At 44.3% G+C, this 27,725-nt stretch overlaps 1 protein-coding gene across 1 annotated transcript in view; it reads left to right on the top strand.

Annotated features, from left to right (window-relative positions):
* Positions 1–27,725, top strand: part of TMEM9B (TMEM9 domain family member B) — a 235,522-nt gene that overhangs the window by 108,197 nt on the left and 99,600 nt on the right. The window contains exons 3-4 of the mRNA XM_085648138.1: positions 5,452–5,560; positions 18,246–18,380. Coding sequence (XP_085504264.1) covers positions 5,452–5,560; positions 18,246–18,380 — 244 coding nt within the window. The remainder of the gene's footprint in view (positions 1–5,451; positions 5,561–18,245; positions 18,381–27,725) is intronic.

Genomic DNA, 27,725 nt, shown 5'->3' with positions numbered 1-27,725 from the left:
AGCTCCTCACGGATCTGTTTTTTTTCAAGCTGCCAAAGTCACACTTTCAGTGGCTGGAAGTCCCCAAAAAATTCTAAATCTTAAAACTTTACAGAAATAAGTCACTCTTTCCTCAAATCCTATGGCTTCCAAACTTCAGTGTGGGAGGGGGGGGGTGGTTTGGTGTCTCTGTAGCCAGCCCACTGACCCTTGGAGTCCACTTCTTTGCCTGGAGTACAGATAGGAACAGATTCAATCCGTAAGCAGGATCCAGTCCTCTTTTGATCTTCTGCAGGTCCAGAAAGAGTGCCAAGATGGGTTCCACAAGGGGCTACATTTAGTGGATGCACTAGCTAGTGGGTGGTGGTAACTTCCAGCGCTTATCGAACAAATGAGATTAAAGTACCCTGGTGTAATCCTACCTACTTTTCCAGCAGGTCCTGTTTGCCCTATTGTAAGCAATCGCACAGTGCACTTCACTTCTGGAATTTAATATGGGCCAGGAAAATTAAAAGTACCCTGTGCACACTCCAACCTTATTTTGGTGTACAGCAGACCTCCATCTCTACATTATTTGTACAGTACAGCCCCTTTGTCTTAAAAGGTACACGGGATGAAAGAAAAAAATGTGTCATGATGTCAAAAGCAAAGAGGGGAAACTGTGCCCTGGCCCACCATGTGCTCCCCTTTTCCGAACTATCCACAATTTGATTCAAAGTGTACATTATTATTCTTTTTTTTATTAAATGTTTTATTTTATTTTTCTGAAGGAAGCAAAATAAAAACCACAAGATAGTGCAACAAGCGCCCGTTTTTGCTTAAGAACAATGAGCTTACACAACAATGCCCAATTAAATATTAACAATATAGAAACATCAATGCATGACAGATAATAATTCTCAATGCAGCGCATGCAGTCCTCCACCCCAAGATGCGCCAATTCCTATCCAGCCTCATGGCTCAAGGTGGGTCCACAGCCACTATCCAATGTATCCAGTTCATAAAACTCCATCCAGCTCCCGCATATTTTATTAAACTTGCGGGCAAACCCCCTACTATGGTATGTCACCTTTTCTGCCGCCATATACAAATCCATACCTTGCCTCCCAGAGTCTGGCAATGTCCCTTTTAGCCACCACCAGACCCAAGGCACTAAAAAAGAGCTTAAAGCGTGGGACGCCAACATCATTGTGGATTCCCAGAAACACAAATTTTGCATTAAGTCGGAGAGTGACTTCCACGATCGCATTGGCTTCCCAAGGATTGTCGCCCTTTAGGCCTATATGAGAGGACAATCCCATAGTGTATGCATATAGGACCAAGAGGCCCCAGTACAGCATAGACACGTAGGCACCACAGCCCTTTCCATATTATGCAATCTTTGCCTATCATAATATACTCTGTGTAGTTTTTTCAAATGTATTAGCTGCAATTGCCATTTCATAGCCAATTCCCTCAGGTGCATCAGCACCGAACCCCCCTGACTTCCCCCCCCCCCCTCCCCTCCCAGTCAGTGTCATCTAGTTCCCCCACGTCTCATACCCATCTTGCTTGAAGTGAACTTAGATTGTCTGGCATATTATTAATTAACGTTTTGTACATCTGTGAAATTTCTCCTTTCCCGATCGCCTACATGAGTATCTGCCCTTCCAAAGGGGCAAATTCTGGAATGACCAATTTACTCAACCTCTCCGCCTGTCAGGTAATTTTCAAATGGGCATATTTCAGGAATTGTCAGATGTAGGCTATATTCCCTTTGGACTGCTGAAAAAAACATCAGATCCCCAGCTTCCAGGAGATCACCCACCATACATATTCCACTGGTGTACCCAGAAACCAAAGAGCCGAAGTTTTGCCAAAATGTACCCTTCCAAACGGGTGTCGCACACCTGACCCTGCGAGCCCAACAAAGTGCTTTTGTTGCCCTATGGCAGGCCACCAACGCCATCTGAGTGACCGGTGGCAGCCGTTGGGCCTGCCCACCATAGAGGTAGTGTAAGTGTGATCTGGGGTCCAGCACAGCCGGTTCCAACCTAAATGTAGAGTGATCCTAGAGAGAAAAGATCCAGTCAATGGATATTGATTAGATGCGCTGCCCAATAGTATGCATCAATATTGGGTAGAGCAATCCCTCCATTGTATGGGTTCCATTGCAGAGATCTAAGTAATATTCTATGGTGAACCCCATCCCAGATCAGGGTTCTTTCTTCTCTATCTATTCTAGTTAACACTGCCGGAGCGATCTGGTCATAGGTCTTCTGAAGCACATATATCAGCTCGGGGAGTGTAATCATTTTAAAAAGGGAAGCCACTCCCATCGGAGACCTCTCCAACGTTCAACATTGGCCTGGTAATTCAACTACTAAGTTACAGGCAAAACAAAGCCCTTTCTGTGTAGTCAGAAATATCCCCAGGTATTTAATACCATCCTAGCCAAATGCAGCCCCTGTGGGTCTGTGGATCAATCTACCTGCCCCAGTGGGGAGAACACAACTGACTTATCCCAATTGGTCCTATATCCCACGTGGGCCCCATAGACACCAAAAATCCAGAAGAGCTCCAGGATTGTGTTTTCTGGGTCGTTAATATTTAGTAGAATATCATCGGCCTAGAGCGATAATATTTTTCCTTGGTTGTGTCTGATTCCAGTATTCTGAAGCCCTTTCGGATGTACTCTCACCACAGAGGCAAGGGATTCCACCGTAAGGGCGAATCGGAACGGAGACAGGGGGCATCCCTGCCTGGCCCCCCTCTCGTTCGTGAATTCAGAGGATAACACCCCACTCACCCTAACTGCGGCTACCGGGGTCACAATATAATACCACTACTCACCGTCAAAAGTTCGGACTAAACCGAAACCTGCAAAGCTTTTGTTCACGAAAGGGGCAATGGATCGCATCGTACTCCTTTTTCCGCATGCAGAGAGAGGAAGATATGCGTCTCCTGACGATACCATACCGTCGCCAACCAGTTGTGCGTACGCCGTAGGTTAAGCCAGGGATGAATCCCTATTTGATCCCTATGTATTAAGGGAGTAATGACCTAGATAATCCTAGTGCCCAAAACTGTGGCTATGATTTTGACTTGTACGTTTAGTAATGAGATTGGGCGATACGACTCGCACTGATCCCTAGGCTTACCTTTCTTTGTGAGCACGGTAATAGTGGCTCTTCGCAAATCATGGGGCAGCCTCCCCTGCTACCCAATCTTCCAGAACAGATTCAACAAACTTTCCTGCATAGCACTTACATTTGTTTGCCGGAATACCATTGGGGCCTGATGTTTTACCAGCTAAGTGTAAATTATTGTACCTTTTGATACATTGTGACTTTGTGGTTTTGGAGTCACAAAAGCTTTTCTCACATTGACGAATTACTCCTGTCCTTGTCCAAAGCAGTCTTGAGATCCCAGAATGTGAAGTGAGAGGACTCTTTCTTCAAGTTTCCATACTTCATAATGATTGCAGACAATCGAAGGCGTGGAAGGTGCTCAGTAGCACGGTTTAGCAGGGAATGACATCGCCAACTTGAAGGCTCAGCATGGTCACCTGCAGAGATAGAGGGAGACTTTTAACGACAGCTCCGTGTTTCTCAGCTACATTCTCTCTAGTGCATACGTTAACTGAGAATATGTGGATGTTTTTAACTAAGCATATTTTTTGACTAATCTGCATAGTTTTGAGAATGTGCACTATTAAAAACAGGGCTGTGCGCTTCTTCTTTCTGAAATATGGCTTCCGTAATGTAGTACTTTGCAACAGTTTGGAGACGAGCTTTCAAAATAGTGCATGAGGAAGGGCCCTAGAAAGGACTGTGGAATTCCTTCCGGCGACATGATTTATGCAAACATTTACTAATAATTTGAGCACTCAAAGGTAGTGCACATAGCTGTGTGCTCCGCTTGCCTTACTGATTGCGGCTCAAGTATAAAAATGTATAAACATATGCGAAATTTAAAAAATGAGGCTACCTCTAGCATTCCCGGGATGCCTCCTGATTATATGTAAATACATGCAGAAGCCCGAAAGCAAGATTGGTGTTTTTTTACTTAGAAAGTAAAATGTAAAAAAAAAATTGGCAACCTGCGAATATTTTTGCTATACCATTGTACAAATTAAGATACTATTTCTCGATGGCATCATTGAGTAAAACGTGTTTTGATGCTTTCTAATATTAAAATAAGGTTGCTAATGGAGAATCAGTGTAAAACAATTATTGATAATGCGCAAAATAAAATGTATACATTCACAAAAGTTCACCTGTTAATATATGTTCTTGCACTGGCGTAGATTTGGCTTTCAGGAATTCACAAACTTTTATAGCGGTATGCCTAGAAATGATACTACTAGCAAATTATTGTGAATTCCATTTTTTTCATAGGAGCAAGCATACTTGTACACGTTTGCTCATGAGATGATCGGCTGAACGGTTGCAAATTCACTTTCAGGAGGTACATTCCCATTTTCCCTCGTGGAAAAATTTTTACTCTTGACTTTGTCATGAGTAAATGTTCTAGCTTTTCAAGCGTGGTAAAAAAATGGAGAAGAGTTGGTGAATACGCCAAAAAATGTAAGTTTGTGGATGTGTACATGCTCACCGGGCATTTCAGCCATGGAACTGGTGCTTCCCGTCTACCTCTTGTCCCCTGTATGTAGATTTTGTGGAATGGAGGCAAAATCACAGACTTGCTAGAATGTAAACCCTGACATAATATGAGTGCTGACAAAATTATCAGAGCTCGGGTGTCATGGGAATGCTGCCGTAATTTATCAGCCTATTGCTTGGTTCCAAACGGGACACTTTTGTTTACAGGACAAGTAGATTTTTGAAGCATCTCATCCCTAAAACAAGTAAAGATTTTATCATATTCTGCTCCTCTGGGCATGGACACGCAGTACAGGAAAGGGTGATGGAAGTCCCTACAGAACTTCAGCACTGGACTATATTTTACTATTGAGGGGCTTCTCTTCGAACTAGAGAATGTGACATGAAAATGAAGAGGTATATTCTCTGGGTGATTTTGGAAAATATGCTTTCACAGAAATGGGAAGCAACTGGATAGAAGAAGCCAGCAGTAAGGATGGGACCAGAAGGTTTGGAACAGCCATTGGACAACAGTAATATTGGTTGTTTGACTTGGGGTGTGTGTGTGAGAGAGTGTACACTTGTCAGGAAATATAGTTATGGACATCCCTATCGCCATCCTCTCCAAATTCGCTCAATCGTTAAAGAAATCCCCTCTCCTATGCAAATACTATATGCTGCTATTAACTTCTAAATTTGTTTCATCTACCCCAAATGATATCAAAGAAAATTGATGGCATCAGAATTGCTGGTTTGGTTTATTATCAAAAAAAGTATTCTAATATGCATCTGATGAATATGCATTTAGACTGTATTTATTGGCATGAAGCATTTGCACATTTGGAAAACGCAACTCATTGTGGTTACATTTGTTATTTTCTTTCTGTAGTCATTGCCTCAATGTCGCTAATCCCAAGAATGTACCTCCTAACGATTTAGAAGCATATTGCCTGCGCTGTGAATGTAAATATGAAGAGAGGAGCACGGTCACAATACAAGTAAGAATTATTCATCTCATAACTCTTTTTTTAACTGTGTATGAAAAGAAAGAGGTATACTGCTGATAAATAAAGGTGTGTTGAAATTGCACTCCCTAATGGTGAGACTCAGATCGAGTATTGGCTCCAATTTGGGTGCCCACATCTACAGAAGAATAGATTGCGGAGTATGTTTTAAAAGTGGATAAACATTGTATTCAAGGAAATTTCTTTGAAGGCTCCCCCAACATCTAAATGGCATAAAATGAGAGTGAAGATGCTTGGTCTCTGGGTAGCATTAGAAAATACTGCTTCACAGACGTGGTATTGAGCGTATGGGAAAACAATCTAGCACCTCTGATACAGCCACATTTCTGAACTCATTCAAAATGAATGCACTTAGTCACTGACAGGGAGCATCCATGCTCCTACCGCCAATCTGAGACTGACACAGAGTGTACTTCCAACATCTTTTTCTCATCCATTCTGGATGCACATGGTCCTCAATTGCCTTATCATTCCTTTCTATGTTCAGCACTTGGTTGCTTTTCAGCTAGATTCTAGGTATATAAATATCTACACATACATGCACACTTACAAATACTTTCCATCTTTTTATAGTTCTCCTTGAATTCCACCTCCAGTAGTGTTTCTTCAAAACTCTGCTTGTGTATTCCACCGTAGGTAATAGATGTTTATGATACTTTGTGATGGTGCACTGCTAAAGCATGGAGTAGGTTATTGCAGCTTGATAATGGTTAACAATATGTGTCCACAAATTGTGCTACCAAAGAAGGACACCATTTTAAAGGAGAATGCCAGCGGTCCTGATGGAATTAATTTTATGTGAAGTCACTTTTATTAAAGATACATGTTGGCAGTGGAGACTGGTGAAATTTGAGAGTGGCGAGTCTGGGCGGTGCGCGGGGGAGGGGGGTAAAGCATCCGGGTTCACTTTAATGGGACACAGCATTTTTTGGAGGACGCTCACCATTTCCCATGCAAATCTTTAGCAAACAATGGGATAAAATGATGCATTTTCCAGTGAACTTTAAGATAAAAGGAACAAAAAGCAAAAGCTTTCATAGTACTTTTAAAGTACCTTGGACATTTCCAAGCTTTGTAGGGAAGCCAGACTTTATTCTTAAGGAACGTGTGCCGATGGTGAGACGTTTCGTGATTGCTTTCTTAGTGAGAGAGACAACAGAGTTGGATGCCAGTTACCACACCTATTTCAAGGATCTGTCTGACCAATGGCAAGGAAACAATGATTCATGGTGAGGGATTAACATATTATTGAACTAAACAGCAAAATGTGGTCCCGGAGTCACCCCCTCCAGAGTAATTGCGTTCTTCGGTTGATGCTGATTACAATCCCAGCATCCCTAGTTGCCCCTCTTCTGAATCCAGCCTTACCCCCACAAAGCTGAAAAGAAATACTTCATGCAGCAAACCAAGTAACTCACTGCTGACGCGGAGTCTGGGCTCTGGTTTATGCGCATAACAACAAGTTTTCAGTGACACAAAAACTTGTTGTGCACTTTTGTCCGTTAATAAATTAACATGATTAACAGTGTCCAAACATAAATACACAAAAATTGTACGGGACGCTCAAATCAAGCAAAGAAGGGAGAGGCATCGTGTCAGGCGTGCTCTGGTGGGACCATCGTCCCAGAGCTTCAGGGAAATCACCCCTGCCCGACCAGCACCTTAATTTTTAGACCCCAAGCATGACAACACCCTGGGAAGGACTCCATGTCCCAGGGTGCAACGCTCGCCACCACCTGCAGCTGATTGCCAGGGGGAGGAGTCATCATTGCTGGCACCTTAAGCCCTGTCAGTATCTCCGCAGCGCCGAACACGCCCAGGCAAAGCCCGGACCAAAGGCGGGCCCGGAAGAGGCTGGGCTGGGCAATCCCTCTGACCCCTGTAGTACCTCATACCGGTTCTCAGCCACAAGGGATTGTTACGCATTTTATATTAACTTTTGCTTTTACTCTTTCTCCTCACTAACTGTGCTGTACTCCGGTTGACCAGTATTCAGCTCCTCTTCTCTGGAACCAATTTTGTTGTTTTACTGCTTGTTTCCCCTCGCACGTATCTTTTTTTCCCTTCCATTACGCTAGCGAATTGCGTTATATGACGCTGCTCTGAGGTGCTACCCATAACGAGTAAACGTAAGGGTGTGGCAGGCACATTGGACGCTTTCATTGTGAATGCGGAATCTATGATTTGCCACTAGATTGAACTAACTGAGAGGCGCATTACGTTAGACCCTGTATCTCTGCAGAGGCGCTTATCTGTAGGCCCCATGGGCCTGGGAGATGCATCTTTAATCCGCTTGCCCCCCATCGTCCATAGCAAGCGTCAGCCCCCTCCAAAACCTGACATTTCCCTTACAGACTTGCAATCTAGATCGATGATAGCAACAAGGTCGCGGACTGTTACTCCTCTTTCCAGGGACACTGAGGACAGTGAGGACAAGTCGAGAGAGCCTGCAGGGAAGCGAAGGAGAGGGGCAGGCATCCTAAAATCCAAGCAGCAGAAGCAGATCCGCCGAAATAATCCCGAGGTGGCCCAAAATCGCACTATTGGCACACAAACTGATGTCGCTCCTCCTGTATGTAACGCTCCTGTGCATTCTGCGTTGGATTGGGGGGGGGGGGGGAGGGGGGGCTACTATGGACTCAGGTTGCGCTCAATTGAAAGAACTGATTGATAATAGCCTTGCCCCTCTCAGGGGTCGTCTAGACCATTTGGACTCCATTTTTAGCAAAATTATTATTCCTAACGGGCCTTTACAGTCTGTTGGGGAGAACTCGGACCCTGCAGCACCTCATACTCAAGCAATAGTTCCTTTAGAACAAGTATTGGCTAGGTTAATGGTTATTGAGGATATGTTAAAAAAAAAAATTGGTGCATGTGCTACCGACCGTTCTTTCAATCCCTTAGTATCGGATGGTGATCTTTCAGCCCCAGTTCCCCAGGCTAAGCCCCTCCCCCCCCCCCCCCACGTACAAGACATAGCGCACACTGGTCCTAAGACTACTACTGGTCTAACATATAACTTAGCTCTTGCTCATGCGAAGCCCTGTGTCATCGCCTCGTCATCTACCTCGCCTGCAGTTCATAGGGATAGGGAGGAGGTTAGGCTGAGTCTGCCCCCTGAAGCTGCCCCATTAACCATAATTTTGGCAAATGTACCACTTCTTACACCACAGGTAAACGAATCATGGGAGGCATTGAGAAACAAGGCTCTCTGGTGGCTCGGGACAAAAACTGGACTAACAGAGGCCTTGTTTAGCGAGTTTAAAATGGTGAGAAGAGTAGGCTGGGTGGGGAGAAGGGAGAAAACCCTCCCTGGGGACTGCATTAATCTTACCTTTAAATCTCCAAAATTAGTAAGTGAGATCTTATTCAGACTCTGTAGCGACTATATGCTACCAAGAGGAATACATGTTCTGCCTTTAGGATATTTTTATTCCCCAGGGACCCAACTCTATCAGCCCCCTCATCAGAGACCTATAACCACTAATACTCACCATCAATTCAGCCTACCGTTACACAACAGATTTGACATACTCCTGTCCTTGTAAGATATGGATTGACTCTTTCTCACACCCAATCCCGTTGTTCAACGTAGTATAGTAGAAACTAAATTGCCCAGTTTAAATTCAGCTTTTGTGGACCCAAAGGTGCCTAACCAAATTGTTAAAAGCAATATTGACCTTAGGGGACAATTCCACCCCTCCATGTACGGGGTCACCTGGCGATGCCCAACCTGATAGAGGAACATCTGACGTTCACTTTGAACCCGGCATTAATAAGCAGGGACCTCCACCAATTATTGCAGACATTCACCCTGCACTCCCTCTAACTAATAATGCTTTTCATCCTAAAATATCCTCTGTTAGTAGGAGACTGTGTATCCTTCACTAATTCATTCCTCGTCTCGGTTGCCTATTCCAACCATTGACAATGGGCATTCTACCAGCATATCATTTTGCAATGGCCTAAGTATAGCTAAAAATAAGGCAAATAAATGTCTAAACATAATATCTTGGAACCTGACAGGGATACATTCTAAATTGCAAGACCCAGACTGGCACACATTTGTTGAACCTAATGATATCTGTATCTTTCAAGAAACTTGGGCAGTGTAAAGATTCATATAAATGGTTATACTACCTACAGTGTGGAAGCAAAAGCTCCAATAAAATCCGGCAGAGCGAGTGGGGGATTAATAATATTTGTAAAGAATACTATAGCTTGCAAATACAAACAGCTACTAATAGAATCTCTTGATATACTGGGGATTCCGCTCACTTTTCCGACAGGCTTTAATTTACCCATATTCAATATCTACGCCAGGTCAGAATCCCATAACAATGAATCTGCTGTATTATTACAGCTAGATGAGTTGTTGGGGGTGTACCAACTCACCTCCAAGACCATAATTGCAGGGGATTTTAATACTACCTTTGAAACTTCACCCCTATTGAGTATTTTACCGGAGGAGGAGAAAGAGATTTGGGGCATACCAAATCTGGGACCAGTTAAAAATGTCTATAGAGCTCGGGCTGTGTTTCTGCAGATTGCATTCCTGGTTGTAGACAGGAGCACGAGGGTTTGTAATGGGAGGACTCCCTCTAATAAGAACAGGAAATCCACCTTTAAACGTGGTAATAGCTCGTGTCATCAGTTACTTTCTCATTGATGTCAGAATTTGGTCAGTGATATGCTAATAGCTCCAAGGTCAAATAGTGACCATAATCCCTTGTTGCTAAAAATGAGGGGGCTCCGAACTGGGCAGACAACCATCTGGCTTCCTGTCCACGGTGGAGGAACCCCTTGTAACTAACAATCGCAGAAGAGTGACCTGGCCCAATGTACTTACCAATTGTTCCTTATATACCAGGATTTATGAATTGTTTGTACAGTTTATCTTGAGATTTTTAAGTAGTCAGGACGGCGAACAGCTAGGTGGACCAACCCCGATACTCTCCATACATAATGATTTTTTTGGAGCACTCCAAGTAGTGTTTACAAAGGAAGGTTCGGGTGGTAAACCTGCCAGTAAAAGAAGTAATAGTTGTTTTAACTACTGTAAATCCCCTAAGAGTGCTCTCCAGCTAGCCATAAAGACCCATAATCAATCCGGGGTCGTTCAAGCACGCAACAAATATAGAATTGCAATATCAAAAGCAAAAAGAGAATTCTCAAACAAGAACTGGCAGGAACTTGTACTAGCAGCTAATTGCAAAGATACACGTCTGTTCTGGCACACCCTCACAAAGGGCTACTTGGATAGATTAAACACCCCTAGTTATCACATCCAGCCGGAGGTTTGGGTTGAGCATTTTATCACTATATTCTAAGACCCCAGATGACGATTGCATTCATAGTGCAAATATTGAACAAATAGATTTGAATACCTTCCCTGATGTGCCAAAGACTAACACAGTATTGGTCTTTAGTCTGGATGAGACTGCATTAGCAATAAATAGACTTAAGGCAGGAAAGGCCCCTGGTCCTGACCAAATACCGGGTGATCTTTATAAATCTGAACCTATGGTTTGGGCTCCCTATATAAACACCTTAACAAATTGCATATCGGCTGGAGCAGCTATCCCTTCAACTTGGCGGGGAGCTGAGATAATCGATATACACAAGAAGGGTGATATTTCTGTCCCACTAAAGACCAATCAGTTTATTAAATAACTTGCAAAAATAAATTGCCCGTCAAGTTCAGGATAAACTCAAAGAAAGTGCTTTCCCCTTATCAAGCGGGCTTCCGCTCCAAAATTAGCACATGTGACCAGGCTATTAGATTTACTCTCCTGGCGTGGAAATATGTGCTACTGAGAAAACAAAAACTCTACGTGGCATTTGTCGACTTAAGAGCCGCGTTCGACTTGGGCCACGTAAATTGTTGTGGAAAGTAATGCTCGATCTAGGGGCTCTAATTGAACTGGTGACACTGATAGCCAGACTCCATGAGAACAATTATGCTCAGGTCAGATGGGGCACACAAGGCAAATTAACTGATAAAATACCAATACAGCATGGGGTGCGCCAAGGATGCGTGCTAGCCCCAACACTTTTCTCCTTCTTTATCAATGATATGGCTGGCAGGTTAATGAACTGTAAGGATGACTCTCCTGCCTTGAATGGTATTAAGGTTCCAATCCTGCTCTTTGCAGATGAAACCATACTTATTTCCACAACCCCAATGGGGTTGCAAGTCCTTGTGGATGAGTTTTTGGATTTCTGTAGGAGCTGGAGTTTGGAACTAAATGTTACTAAGACCAAATGTATGGTTTTCAGGAAAACTAAGGGTAAATCAAGAGAGGTCAGAATTGCATTGGAACCCTTAGAGCGGGTGAAAAGTTTTGATTATCTGGGCATAAGATTGAGTGATACACTAGGCTGGGAGCAACAGTTGGAAAAGAGCGATTTAACTCTTGTCCATAGGTCAAAATCAATATTGAGACACTTTAAGCAGTCCTATACACGATCATTGACTCCAGCTCTCGAAGTGTACCGAGCAAAAGCTCAGAGTGGTTGTTTGTACGGAGCAGAGATATGGGGGCATATCAATATAAATAAATTGACGATATCTGAAAATATCTTTGCCAGATCACTCGTTTCAGTACCCATAACTACCCCCCTAATCCCACTGTTTTTAGGTCTCGCCTAGCTATTGCGTTTACGCAATCGCTATGCGAGACTCTAGTAAGAGAGACATTTCAAAGTACTCCCAAAAGTGGACTGATTGGCAAGCACGCGCACAATCACGTGCATCGTGCCGCCATGCAATCCGTTTGGGGAAGCGCTTCAGCCCACTGGCGCGTGCACATGTAGCCACAGTCTCGGCATCATACTTCAAAGGGTCCGCTCCCCCGCCTGGAATGCGCTCCCCGCCACAGCATGCCGAGAGATTGTTTCCTCATGGCGCCTCTCACAACTGTCCCTCCCCCACCACAGGGCTAGTCTCACAGACGCATTGCCAACCATCGATTTCACTTTCATGCCCGTGTTCTCTTTGCCTTTCAGCACACAGCCCGCCCTCCCCCCTCCGTGTTTTCTTGCAGCTTTGCCCAGATCTGAGTCTCAAACAACCAAAATAATAAGTTTGCCCTGCACGCTTCCTGCGCTTACAAAGTTAACAGATGCCGCGCTCATTCCCTTTTCATCCTTCTAAGGTCGATAACATTAGCTCCATTAATTCTGCGTCTAAGGATTTAAATAACCATATGTTTTCTTGCAACTTTAGGCACTTCACACACACACAGCCCCACTACATACACACACAGGCATCAAGGCAGCAACAGAATGCTCTGAGCCCCACCAGTGTTTGCTACACACACATGCCTCTCGCATCTCGTGTTTTCTTCCAGCTTTGGCCCGTGTTCTCTTTGCCTTTCAGCACTCAGCTTCCCCGTAACCACCATTTAACTAACATCCTGCCACACTCATTCCATTTTCATCCTCGCTTTCATTTTCATGCCCGTGATCTTTTTGCCTTTCAGCACACAGCTTCTCCGTAGCCACCATTTAACTGCCATCCTGACGTAAACACCATTTAACTACCATCCTTTTAGTTAAAATAAAAGAATTGCCTCTAAGGGTTTAAGGAACCATAGAAATACAAGGCAAGGCAACATACACTCCGAATGCCATATAGAGCCACATAATTACATGCCACATAACTACAATGCACTCAATACAACAGACACTCCAAAAACCAATCAGTGCCACATAGTTACACACCACATAATTACACAGCGCTCAATGCCACATACACTTCAAATACCACTCAGCGCCACATAATTACACACCACATAATTACACTACACTCAATGCCACATGCACTCCAAATAACACTCAGTGCCAATTAATTACAATGCAAACAATGCAAGATACACTCAAAATAACACTCAATGCCACATAATTACACGCCACTAAAATCAACATACACTCCACACAAAACCACTCAGTGCCACATAATTATATTCTACATAATTACACTCTATCTATCTATCGCCATCTATCTATCTTATCTATCTATCTATCGGACTATTGCACTCTATCTATCGCATCACCACAGCATCACTTAGCACCACCACAGCATCACTCAAGGGCACCACTACATTACTATGCGCTACCACAGCATCAATTAACACCACAGCATCACTCGACACCACCACAACATCACTCACCGCCACCACAGTAGCAATCTGTACAACCATTCAACAACTGGCTCTAATATGTTCTCTCAATATTTAGGCTTTATTACAAATGGCACAAAAAAAATGATAATATTTAACTTCTGTTCTTGGATTTTAGGCGCAATTAAATACACTAAACATAATCTTCACAAGAGTTATTAACAAAAGTTTAAACGATTGCCATTATAATTTTAATTAACTTTTATTTAAGTATTAATTATTTGCAAAAATTAAGCCATTGTTATTTGTAATATCAATACATCTAAGTCACGTAAATACAACACATATTGCATTACAAATGCTATAGGTGTCACATTTGCAACAGTTAAAACTATTGACATTGTACATGAGAAAGCTAGTAATTTCAATATTTTCAATACCAACACATAAATAAAAAATTAGTCAATTTACAATATAAAAAGCTCAAACTTTCCTAATGCGAGACCTATTGCATTGCAAATGCTTGTTTGACCTAGGGATTAAAAGAATCGATGATATGGCATCACTGAAACCTTTATTGCACTGGCTACGCTTATGGACAACGCCGCAGCTTTCTGATTATTGCAACTACCTAAAGGAGGTTTTGAACATTGGTGGTGCTAAAAGCCTCCCCTGGTTCAAGCATGTTGCGAGTTGGTTTACAACTCTTGGTATGACAGAACTATGGGAACACCCAGAGAAGGCAAATAGGGAGGACTGCTCAAAGCTGAAGATCAGGTATTGGGCGGCTGTGGATGAACGTTATGTCACCAGGCCAGCAAATGGCCCACTAACTTCTCAGTTTTTATGTGTCAAGCCATCCTCCTTTGAAACCTTTCTGGATGTAATCACGCCACCGCTTGCAAAAAGCCTATATGTTAGATTTAGGTATGGCAACCTTCTACTACGGTTCTCTAGCGATCAGACTGCGGGATTATCTTTAAGAACCTTGCCCTGCATGTGCTAAAACTTTAGAGACAGAAGAGCACATTCTTTTTTCCTGTACAAAATACAAAAAGATCCGTAAGAGATGGATACAACCGACCTGCTTAAACATTGGAGTTGGGCAACACCAGGTTGCCTACAGAATCAGTCGTTTTCTATTCTCGTTCTGGATCACACGGGAAAAACTTCTGCATACCGATGGTGCCGATTCTTAATTCTAAAAATTAAAACCCCATGATTCAAATTGATTTGCCGGCTTAAATTAATTGTACGCTGTAAGCAAAAACCTTTTTATCATTGTTACCCTAGTGTCGTGCTCTTCAATTGTATGTTGTTTTATATGCCATTAGTTGATAATGTGTTGATACATGCTTTTAAAAGTTTTAGCTATGCACCTTTTAATGGATTTTAGATATGTCTGATGACCTTTACTAATTGTTCAAATACTTTTAAAAACTAGTAGTATTCGTACTTGCATTTGTATACTTTGATGGTTTTAAAACAAACCGAATAAAGTTATTCAACAGACACACAAAAATTGATGTTGGCAAGATTATATGAACACCACACATTCCTCACAGTCATTCATTGGTTTGGGTGATTTCACCAAAAAAAAAAGCTGCTGTTTAAAAAAAAAAAAAAAAGACTTTAATTGTGAATGACAATACCGATTAAGGTCTCAAGGCCTGTCAAATCACACAAATTTAAAACATCTATCAAAGGTGTTCAATCCATTGATGGACAAATATTTAAAAACAAAAAAAAGCAGTCTTCAGTGCATGGTTTAGAGATCTTTTTAAAACATCATGCAGGCCACAACTGTGCTTGAAGAAGTTCAAAAAAGTACAACAATAATGTAAGTGCAGGAACATGGTACAAGTAAAATCTAATCAACTACAGCTGAGGCAGGGCCTCAGACTGGCACACGTAATCACTGCTGCTGATTTTGATATTTTCCCACCTGGCACCACCCCCCACCAAGCAGAGGGGTTTACACCTAGCAGCACGAGCTCATTTTCTTTCTCTGATTTATGTGCATAGCAGCAACATGTTTCCAGTTACACCAAAAACATCCAGATTCCACACAAAGGCCTCTCTGCACTCGTGCCCTCCTGTCTATCTATGTCACTAACATGATCTACAGTGACAGTGTCCAAACACATAAATAGATGAAAATCGATGTTGCCCAGATTTTACAAACATCACACACTACTTGTAACGTATTCATTCATTGGATTGGATGCGTTCAGCAGAAAAGCTGCTGTTACTTAGCTAGTTTTCCAAAAGGAACTGAGACTTCAGTTATTTTCAAAGACTGATAAATCATGCTCTACTCATTAATTGAGCCGTTTTGAACTTAACCAAAAATGTTTTGTATTATAAAAGAAAGGCGGCACAGCCACATGAACATTACATTTCTTGAGAAATCTGTCAATTCGCTTTCTTTAATCTAATGGGCTAGTACTGCTTTGGGGGAGACTGCAGACACCGCGACCACTGCTGCTGATTTATGGCCGGTTATAAACCATGATATCGTCCCTCTGACACCCCTGGCCTCCCCTTCTCCTCCGAGAAGATGAGTTAGGAATTCTGAGTGCCAGTTTATTTCCTAATATCAGAGCTGAAAACTTTGATTGTGCACCTTAGCCGTTATTTACCAATTACATTCCTTGCTGCTGGAATTGCTGAGGCAGAGTCCGGATTTCGGTTTAACAATTCAGATTCACTGTCAGAGCATCATGCTTTGTCACTGACTGTGAATCTGTATTGCTTTGCAGATGCATGGACCACTTAGCTTTTTTTTTACTCCCCTACCTGCGCTTGGTACCTGGTCCACTCGGGAACCTTTGGGATCAGGCGGCTTCTAGGTAATGCACACTGGCAGTGCCCAAAGCCTTGCATGCTGCAGCTGCTCCTGACTGCTGTTGCCAATTAAACGCAGACTCTGGAGCTAAAAGTGGCATCCACACGGCCTGTAATTAACAGAAACGCGGGAAGCTGACCCCTCGAGTCTGCGCAGTGTGTCCTCAGAAATCCTGATGACACTGAGCAGACAGAATTTTTCTGCTTCCATTCCTCCTGCCTGCAGCCTCTACCTCACCCTTTCCCAACTCGTCACAAGGAGGGAACCACCCCCCTGTGACGAGTTGAGAAAGGGTGGGGTAACCACCCTCTTCATTCCCTGACTGATGTGAAGCCCCTGACACTATAGGGCTTCAGCCTCAAGCGCCCGGGGCAAACTTTACTTCCTCATCATCAGGGGGGTGAAGAATGGTCCTCGGGGCTATGTCTTTGCCAACTCACAGGCCTCAGGGCTGTGAGCTCATCAGCCCGGCAAAAGTCTCAGCAAGGCCCCCCACAAGCAGCTTTACTGAAGGAAAAGGATCAGCGTCGCTTGCAGAGACACGAGACTCATCAGAAATCCTGACCCACAGCAACATAAGCAAGAGGTGTGTCTCATGTGTACATTTAAAAAACAATTCGAACAGATAGACGTTTTATTTTTAACACTCTTCCAATGGCCAACCCAGGGGGTGAAAGTAACAGGGGCGGAACGCAAAAACCGCCCCTGCGTGTTAGTAAAAAACTCTGCAAGCACAACTAAGTATAGGCTTAAAAGCTTAGTTGGTTAGAGCAACCCATGGTTTAAACATCTTGCTAGTGCCAAGTATGTTTTAAAAACCTCATTGATTAGAGTCTCTGTGATTGTAAAATATTATAAGATCAGAGCTATATAATTTGTGAAGATTGTTGATGTCAGCTACTGACCACCACCTCTTCAGAACTAAGAGATCCTTGAAAAATAACTTGTTTTCCTACGCAGTGCTTTGCGTACGAGGTGGGTGAGCAGGACCTCTTTGACAGAGCAGCAGCAACTTATTCCAGTTAAGCAAACGGCCAGACGCAGGAAGTCCTCCACTCTTTCGGAGTATTCCTCCTCGGATACCTCCTACTGAAACTCATGGCTCGGAGAATGGAGAGTACTTGGGCCAGTTTCTTTGATTTAGTAACTCGAAGCATCGAGCCTTTCAACCTGCACAAAGCAAAAGCAGGTGATAGCTTTATCTAGGCCAATTCAGAACAGCACCTCCGGCCAAAATAAAACCTGTATGTATTGGGCACTTTCTCCACTAGCAATTCTTGCCACTCTCCTCTGAGTATATGTGGGTTTGTCTTATAAAATTCTCCCTTTTTTGCTTGTATGCCTTTTATGCTATTGTTATCCTTTCTTCGGAGCTATACCTTTTCATGCTGTGGTCCTGGCAAATGCTTCTGTAAATTATTCTCTTCATTTATTTAAAAATTAGCATAAAATAGGTTTTAGGAATAGAACATTGTTACAAAGACATAAAAGAATTCCTGTAACTTGTAGTAGAATAAGCTGTTTTTGAGTTGGGAAGATGGTGCAGCAGCATGGGAAAGCTTTCAATTCTTCGCTGTAAATGGGGTGTTACCTTATATAAGGTTGTCAAGAATTCCTTCTGCTCCACAGCTCTACTGTTAGAAATACCGTTTTCATCACTATAACTAGCCTTTTGTGTTTTTCACAGGTTACTATCATCATTTACCTTTCCATCCTGGGCTTGCTTCTGCTGTACATGCTTTACCTTACCATGATAGAACCCATGCTAAAGAAACACCTCTTCGGCCATTCGCAACTCATACAATCTGACGATGATGTAGGGGTAAGTTCTTGAGCAACGAAAATAACAATTCACAGGACTGTTCTGCACGGTTGCTTACTTTCAACAGAAGAGAGTTGTTCACGGCTGCTCACAAGTTGAGACAGAAGTTTTAGTAAACAAACTAAGGTGGAATTTCATATTTTTTTAGTTGGCAGATATCAGAAATGTTGTCATGCAAGGAAATTGTGCAGAATCAGAGCTTTTCAAAACATCTGAAAATATTCAAATGTCAGCTTGCATTAATGACTTTCTGGTTACAAATCGTCTTTGGGAAACAAATCGCCTTCAAAGGTTTGATCATTTAATAATAGTGCACGTCAGAGGCATTGATCTGAGTCTACTCACTTCTGCATTTTCATTTGTCTTACCCTAGCTTTAAAAGGCCTCCTCTCTACATAAAAACATGATTTTTTCAGAGTTGCCAAATATCTTTAATTTAGACAGCATTTATGATTGTAATCTTAATCTACATAAATCGTCAAACATCTGTATCAATCATAAATGGGTGTTGCCATCCTAATTTAGAATGTGCAGTGTAATTCAACATTGGCATGGATATATTACATCTATCAACAGTGAGCATTGCTAATTTATATTTTACCAGGGACATTGCATGGTATGGTTCTGCTTACGTTTTCTTCGGTTATTTTTGCAAGGTGCTGCTGCCACTGGTGCAGCACTGTAGAACTGAAAACTATCTGAAAGGGTTACAGGCCTAGCTTTGTTTGTTTGTGTAGGTGGGGTTATAATATGTCCTACATAGGAAGAGCCGGGTGAGACGTGTAAGGCCTGGTTATGTGGTGGGTAATGTGTTTCAACCTTCATTATTAGCTACCACTTGGTTATTAACCCAATGTCATCCCAGGGGTTTTAGAAGCCCCAGGCAAGGCATAATTTAGAGACTCTGGATCGAAAGAACTTTATATTCCATTTCCCACTTTCTGCTAATTTATACCCAGTGATGCCAAACAATATTGAATAAATGGTAAAGGGTGAGATGGAAAAGTAGACAGATATGTAATAGAGAGAAAAGTCACTTTCCCAGTCACCCCTTTAAAGAAGGAGACACTGGTAATTGCCACTTTGAACATTAATTAAAGCATCTCTATATTAACCGTTTGGCCCCAAAGTAAGTTGCCTTCATGGGTGGCAAGTGACAATATTCCACTTACTTATAAATAGCTAAATAACTACATTGTTTGAACACAAACCTAAATACAACGAAGAATCACATGTCAATTTTTTAAATAAATAGCTAAATAACTGCATTGTTTGAACACAAACCTAGATACAACGAATAATCACATATGTCAATTTTACATACAAACAATTATGCTGAAATTTTGCATTATTTGCCCAACACCACCAATGTTTTAATCATGTCTTAAAACTTTAATCTAGGTGTAAAATTAAAAGGATGAAAGTTTTTTAATGCATCTAAGGAGCAATGGTCTGACACATTAGTAAAAGTATGGTCTAGGGACCTCTGAAATCAATAATCTGTCTCTTTGATTACTTGAATGTCTCTGATGGTTGGGAATAGGAATGTTTTCTAGCTTCTCATTTTGATATTGTGTGTAGACAGAAATGGATGTTGTTTAGATCTGTACTACTCTCTTCTCAGATTGCTGATGCTTTAGGTCCATTATGTTCGAGGCATATGAGCTGCAGATTACACACTTGTGCATAGATCGCCATCTGTTGTTGGGCCCGGATGTTTGCAGTTTGTTTTTCCTCTTGGAAAGTCTTTGGAAGTCACGAGGTCGGTGACTCCTCCTTTGGATCGTATTGCGCATGGGCTCAGATGTTTTTTTCCACCATCGGGCTCAGATGTGATCTTCGTGCTCCGGTTCCAAACAGCTTCCAGTTCGATGGTCGACGCGCAATCCTCACCTTAAACCGCGGTATTGTTTCGATCGCGATCTCCCCCACTCGACGCGCCTTCTCATCGGCACGGACCTTCAGTTCCAGTCATCGACGGCGGCCTTCGGGCCTCTCCAAGCTTCGGTCCTGGCTAATGGAAAGGAATTTAAAAAGTGCCCTCGATGTGGGTTCAAATTCCCCCACACCGATCTCCACGAGGTATGCAATCTCTGCCTCTCCCCTGAACACGAGGCTCGAGACTGTCCAGCATGTAAGTCCTTCTGGTCCAAAAAGACTATTCGGGACCGAAGAGCCAGAAGAACTATGGTGCACTCCTCGACGACGGTTCCGGACGACATCTTCGGAGAAGGCATCGACGCTCCAGAGCAGTACACCGAAGAGGGCCTCGTCAGCGCTTCCGAGGCCGACGACTCAGATGTGGAGGACATCACCCCGGTGCAGAGGGTCGTGAGTACTGATCTCCCCCCCCTCCCCAACTCTGCCGGCACCGAAAAAGGCTCCGGTCACGCCTTCGCCTCCGATAAACACGCTTCGGCGCCGAAAAAGAAGCCGACCCCCATATCGACACCGAGCTCCGCACCAAAGCACTCGGGGTCAAAACCCAGCTCTTCGGTGCCGACCAAAGCACACAAGGCCACCGACACTTCGAGGCCGAAATCCATCTCGGCGCCGACCAAGCGTCCGGAGGTTCCCAAACCAGGTTCCAAACAACGAACCGGCACGGAAAAGCCTAAAAAGCCAACGGCACCGATTCCTTCGGTGCCGACGGACAGACCAGCCTCACCAGACTTATTTACACCGGATCCCTTGCAAAAAACACTCACCAAGGATCCAAAAACTGGACATTTGACCCTTTCTTCCAAAAAGAGACATTTGGAGAAGCCTGCTCCGCCTCCACCTCCAAAGAGGAAGGACTCTGCTACCTCCCCGTTCAGAATATCTTCCCCACCTCCTCCACCTCCACCCCCTCCGCCTTCTCCACCCCATCCTCATCGTTCTCCCACCCCTTCTCCACAAGATGATGATCACGGGGACCCATATGATGACATAGGGGATGTCCCACAGGACCTACCCACAGGGGACCCCACTCCTACAGGATCCCCAAACCCATGGGATGACTATAATATACCTGATATCCCCAACGTCCCACAAGATGACCTTTACCCCTCCAGGCCATCTCCACCAGAAGACTCATTAGGGTTCCACCACCTACTGCAAAGGGCGGCACACTATCACGGGGTAGACTTACATACCGACCCCGTGGAGGAAGATTTCCTCCTCGACACGTTCGACACCACACATAGGTCTACCTCCATATTACCTATGCTTAAAGGAGTGGTAAAGCATGCGCCAGAGGTTTTTAAGGACCCAGTTAGAGCCAGGGTCATTAACCCGCGCATCGAGAAAAAATACAAAGCTACCCCCACAGATCCCTCCTACATCAGAGGGCCAGCGCCACTAGACTCTCTAGTGGTATCCATTGCACGTAAAAGGGCAAATTCCCAAGCGTCAGGCGAAGAACCACCACCTGACAAAGAGTCAAAGCTACTGGATGCATCAGGGAAACGCACTGCGTCACAAGCAGCCAATATGTGGCGTATCGCTAATACTCAAGCGCTATTGGCCAGATATGACAGGGTACATTATGAAGAGTTAGAGAGCATAATGCACCACCTCCCTGAGAAATATAAAGCTATGGCCAAAGAACTAATTCAAGAAGGTAAACTATCACAAACACCTCTATATGCTGTGCCTTAGATGCAGCAGACACAGCTTCCAGGGCCATCAATACAAGCGTCCTCCTGCGTCGCCATGCTTGGCTGAGAATATCAGGGTTTAAACCGGAGGTACAAGCCTCCATCCTTAACCATCCCTTTGACCAGGAACATCTATTTGGCCCAAAGGTAGATGAGGCCCTAGAAAAAATGAAGAAGGATACAGATACGGCGAAGCTCATGGGAGGCTTACACCCTCCTAGACGCTCCTTTCGCCGCTCTTCCTTTCGCAGTACATCTAGAGGCTACTCCTCAGATACCGCGTCCACTTCGTACAAATCCCCCACTCAGTCCACCTTCACTAGGGGTTATCAAAGAGGCGGCTATAGGGGTAACAATAATAAAGGCAGAGGCAAAACAAACAATGCCCGCTCTGCCGCAACGCCTACCCAATGACTTCCCCCCAGACCATTCCACTCCGGTCGGGGGCAGACTCCAACATTTCCTTCCCATCTTGGCTACCATCACCTCAGACAAATGGGTGACACAAATAATTCAATCAGGCTACTGCCTAGAACTAATATCTACCCCCCCAAACATTCCACCCAGGCAGCGCCCAGTGTCACAAGAACATTTAATTCTCCTAAAGCAGGAGGTAGTCTCCCTCCTACAAAAACAGGCAATAGAACCCGTTCCTACCAACCAGCAAAACATGGGAGTCTACTCCCTATATTTTCTCATACCAAAAAGGGACGAGACTCTGCGGCCCATCCTAGATCTCCGGCCCCTAAACACATACATAAATTCCGACCATTTTCATATGGTAACGCTTCAGCAGGTAATTCCGCTCCTCTCCCAAAACTACTTTTTGACCACCCTAGATCTAAAAGACGCGTATTTTCACATTCCGGTGCACAAAGCTCACCGCAAGTACCTCAGATTTGTAGTGGACGGACAACACTTCCAATTCAAGGTGCTCCCGTTCGGAGTCACAACAGCACCAAGGGTATTCACCAAGTGCCTAGCAGTGGTAGCAGCACATTTACGAAGACAACACATCCGCGTCTTCCCATACTTAGACGACTGGCTGATAAAAGCCGGGTCGTACAATCAGTGTGTTCAACACACATCTACCACCATTCAATTACTCCACCAGCTGGGCTTCACAGTAAACCACCAGAAGTCCCATCTCCGACCATCCCACATAAAACAATACCTCGGTGCCACCATAGACACCTCAAGAGACCTAGCCTTCCCGAATCCGGCCAGGATTGCAAGCATTCAAGCTCTACGCGCAAAATTCGCACTACAACACTCCCTTCCAGCTCGAGTGTTTATGCAACTAATAGGGATGATGGCCTCTTGCATTTTCATAGTGCCTCACGCAAGACTCCAGATGCGTCCTCTCCAAGAGTGCTTAGCGCGCCAATGGAACCAAGCCCAGGGTCAATTAACAGATCTGGTGTTGGTAGACGGTCGCACCCATCGCTCTCTGCTGTGGTGGAACACCACAAACCTTTCCAAAGGTCGACCGTTCCTGGACCCGGTTCCTCAAATAGTACTGACAACGGACGCATCGCTCTCCGGCTGGGGAGCTCATCTACTACATCTCACCACACAGGGCAAGTGGACACCCCAACAAAAGTTACTCCATATCAACCATTTGGAGTTACTAGCAATCTTCTTAGCGCTAAAATCTTTTCAAACTCAAATTTCAGGCAAGGCAGTCCTGATCCGGACAGACAACATGACAGCCATGTATTATATCCAAAAACAAGGCGGCACACACTTTCCACAGCTCTCTCACCTAGCACAAAGCATATGGAGATGGGCGATACCCCAGAAAATCTTTCTCCTAGCTCAGCATGTCCCAGGAGTCCAAACCACAGTGGCAGATCTGCTCAGCAGACAGACACAACAGATCCACGAGTGGGAGCTTCACCCGCAAGTTCTTCACCCATACTTTCAAATGTGGGGGCATCCACAGATAGACCTCTTCGCCACCCACGAAAACGCCAAATGCCCAAGCTTTGCCGCCAGATACCCACACCCATTGTCCAAAGGGAATGCGATATGGATGAACTGGTCAGGCAAATTTGCGTACGCTTTTCCACCTCTCCCACTCATTCCACTAGTGGTGCGCAAACTACAACAACACTCCCTCACACTAATCCTAGTAGCTCCAACGTGGGCCAGACAACCGTGGTATACCATACTGCTGGAACTATCTGTAGTGCCGCACCAAAAACTACACCTCTCTCCACAACTCTTAATCCAGAACCATGGAGAGATCAAACACCCGGACCCAGCGCAGCTCAACCTTGCGATCTGGCTCCTGAAATCTTAGTATTCGGGTACCTAAATCTTCCCCCTGACTGTATGAACGTCATCAGAGAAGCTAGAAGACCTATCACTAGAGCGTGCTACGCCGCCAAGTGGAAACGTTTTGTTGTTTATTGCCATAACAACATCATCAATCCACTGGACGTGTCCATTCAACACATAATAGGCTATTTACTCCACCTACAAAGGTGCAATCTAGCCTATACGTCCATTCGACTACACCTCGCAGCTATTGCAGCTTACCTACAAAACAGGCAACATCTCTCACTCTTTAGAGTACCTGCCATTAAAGCCTTCATGGAAGGCCTTAAAAGAATAATTCCCCGCAGAGTGCCACCCTCACCTGTGTGGAACTTAAATATCGTTCTCACTAGGCTATAGGGCCTCCCTTCGAACCTCTCCATAAATGCGAACTACAGTTCCTAACATGGAAAACCGCTTTTCTTGTAGCCATCACTTCCCTTAGAAGGGTCAGTGAGATACAAGCACTTACCACTCAAGAACCCTTTCTCCAAATGCACCATAACAAAGTTGTTCTCCGTACCAACCCAAAATTCCTCCCTAAAGTCATTTCTCCCTTTCACCTAAACCAAACAGTAGAACTACCAGTATTTTTCTCGCAATCACAGACCGTTGCAGAAAGGGCTCTTCACACACTGGATGTGAAACGAGCCTTACTCTACTACATTCAGAGAACACAATCTTTCCGTAAGACCAAACAACTGTTTGTTTCTTTCTCTCCACCACACAAAGGTAACCCCATCTCAAAATCGGGGATAGCTAGGTGGATTGTAAAATTCATTCAAATCTGCTACCATAAAGCAAAGCGAACGCTATCCATTCCCCCGAAAGCCCATTCTACACGAAAAATAGGGGCTTCCATGGCATTCTTAGGGAACATCCCATTAGATGATATCTGCAAAGCAGCTACATGGTCAACACCGCACACTTTCACCAAACACTATTGTGTAGATGTGCAAACTAAGCAACAAGCTAGTGTGGGCCAGGCTGTACTCAAAACATTATTTCAAACCACTGCAACAGATGCGGGTGGTCGCCGCTAACGGTGGGTACTGGTATATAATCTATGCACAAGTGTGTAATCTGCAGCTCATATGCCTCGAACGGAATATGCTACTTACCAGTATGCATCTGTTCTTGGCATGTAGAGCTGCAGATCTACACACGCCCACCCGCCTCCCCGGCTACCTTTATCTGTTCCAGTTTATCTTATTTAGATAGCACACACATGGGCATCTTCACTGTTACTACTACGCTCCATCTTTCCCTGCTGGCGAAAAACAATCTGAGGATGGAGCCGAAGCCCAATGCGCAATACGATCCAAAGGAGGAGTCACCAACCTCGTGACTTCCAAAGACTTTCCAAGAGGAAAAACAAACTGCAAACATCCGGGCCCAACACCAGATGGCGATCTATGCACAAGTGTGTAGATCTGCAGCTCTACATGCCAAGAACAGATGCATACTGGTAAGTAGCATATTCCTTACTCTTCATGTAGGTCTTCTCAGGATTAGGACCTAAAATAAGAGCTGGTTCCTATTACCAGAACTGTATTCTGCTGCTCATTTACAGTTTGCCTGGGTTTACTTGGGCGGTTAGTCCTGGAGGGCCCCTGCGATAACGAAAATTGGAAAAATTGAACCCTCTGAATGGCCAAGGGAGCATTTTCTCCCATTGGCACAGTACTGAATGGTCTTATTGGCGACCCGCAAGCCAAAGAAAAATGCTGCGGCAGCCATTACAGAACTTGGGGACGTAGTCTCATGTCCAAAAGTTGCAAACAAAAGAGCCTATGGGGCAGTTTAGGGACATGCTGACCACCTGCCACTTGTGGTGTGGCCCCAGAGATGCTTCCTGTGGCCACATTTTATAAAAAAAAGTTCGTTTTTTGCCACAGGTACCGCGGTACGCCCGTGGGACCCAGTGTGGCCCTCCTGTGGGGTACTACAATACTTTTCTAGAACTCTCCTCCCAAGCTTCATCCCCATGGTACCACTTTACCATATAAGCTCCATCGGGGGAAGCTTGCAGGCTACATCTGTATATGTTGTTGAAGCTTAAGTGGCGGTAACTGCAAAACATATTTTTTAAATGTATAGATATATACATCTATAGATGGATAGCTAGATAGATAGATGTATGTATGTATAAAATATATGTTGGTTGTTCATGCGGTGTTGGTGCACATGAAGGGTTTAGCTTGGGCACTGGACCAGACCAGATCCTTCTGCCAACCCCCTCCCACCTGCGTATGGTCAAAGGCCATGCACAGTGGGGGTCGGCCCAGGCTTGGCCCATCCTTATGGGTGGAGGGTCCTTGACCCCCCCCCCCCCCCACATTTCTGCAAACTTGAAGGGTGAGCAAAGGTCAGCCTGACAGACACTCTTCTTGTTCAGGTCAGGCAGCCAGGTACTGTACGTGCTCTAACTGTCCAGGTGCCTGGCTGCCTGAGCTGAACGTTGCCAGGTTGAGGATTTCACATCCCTGTGGGCGTGACCTCCTCACCCTAGCAAAGTGCTGCAAGGTCCTTCCTTTCATGATGAGCTGGACTTTGACCTGGGTGATTCAGGTTTAAGCCCTGAAATGCCCAGGGCCGGGTATCCATCACAGAGTGGGGTGGGGTCAGCAACTCTCACTATGTGATCACTAAGGGACTCCCACCTCCTCTCAAGGTAGACCAATGGGAGGAGGCAGCAGACCAAATCTCCTAAGAACCTCGAGTTTTTTTGTTATGCTTAGTGTGTGTTTGAATGTATGTGTATTAGTGCGTGCTGTGAATGGGTGTGTGCATGTGTATTTGCGTGAAAATGGTGGGTTTATGTGTGCATGCTTGGGAATGTGTGAGTGTGCTTCAACATGAGTGAGTGTCAGAATGTATGTGTGTTTATGTGTGGCCCACCCGCCCCCTACCTGAATTACCAGCCACCACTGATTTGGCCGCCTGTGGTAGGGGGTTTGGCTGCCTCTGAAGTTGGCAGTGTGAACCCCAACTGCGCACTGCCAAAGCCTGTGCGCAGAGGGTGGTAGGGCACGAACGCTAGTTTTGGGTGCAGAGCCTGGCCTTGGGCAAGGTTTTGCTGCTAGCCCCCCTCTGCGCATGGCCATGGGCCATGCATAGTGAGAGAGTCGCCTGAATAGGCTAGGAAAAACAGAAATTCTTTGGAAAAAAACAAAGGTCAAAGTGATGTTATAGTTAAGTTTTGATAACACCACAGACCTTCATGAGTTATAGTTTACTGAGCTAATTATAACTTGCTCTTCCTCTATGTACTGATTATGACCTAACATATTACATAACACATGACATGTTAAATTACATTGTTAATGCCCTCACTGACTTCATCTGAAATGACATCATTGACGGCAAAACCATAGTCCTA

Source organism: Triturus cristatus, chromosome 3_2 (genome assembly GCF_964204655.1).
Source record: "Triturus cristatus chromosome 3_2, aTriCri1.1, whole genome shotgun sequence".
Taxonomy (NCBI): Eukaryota; Metazoa; Chordata; class Amphibia; order Caudata; family Salamandridae; genus Triturus; species Triturus cristatus.
This window is presented reverse-complemented; position numbering and strand designations above follow the sequence as displayed.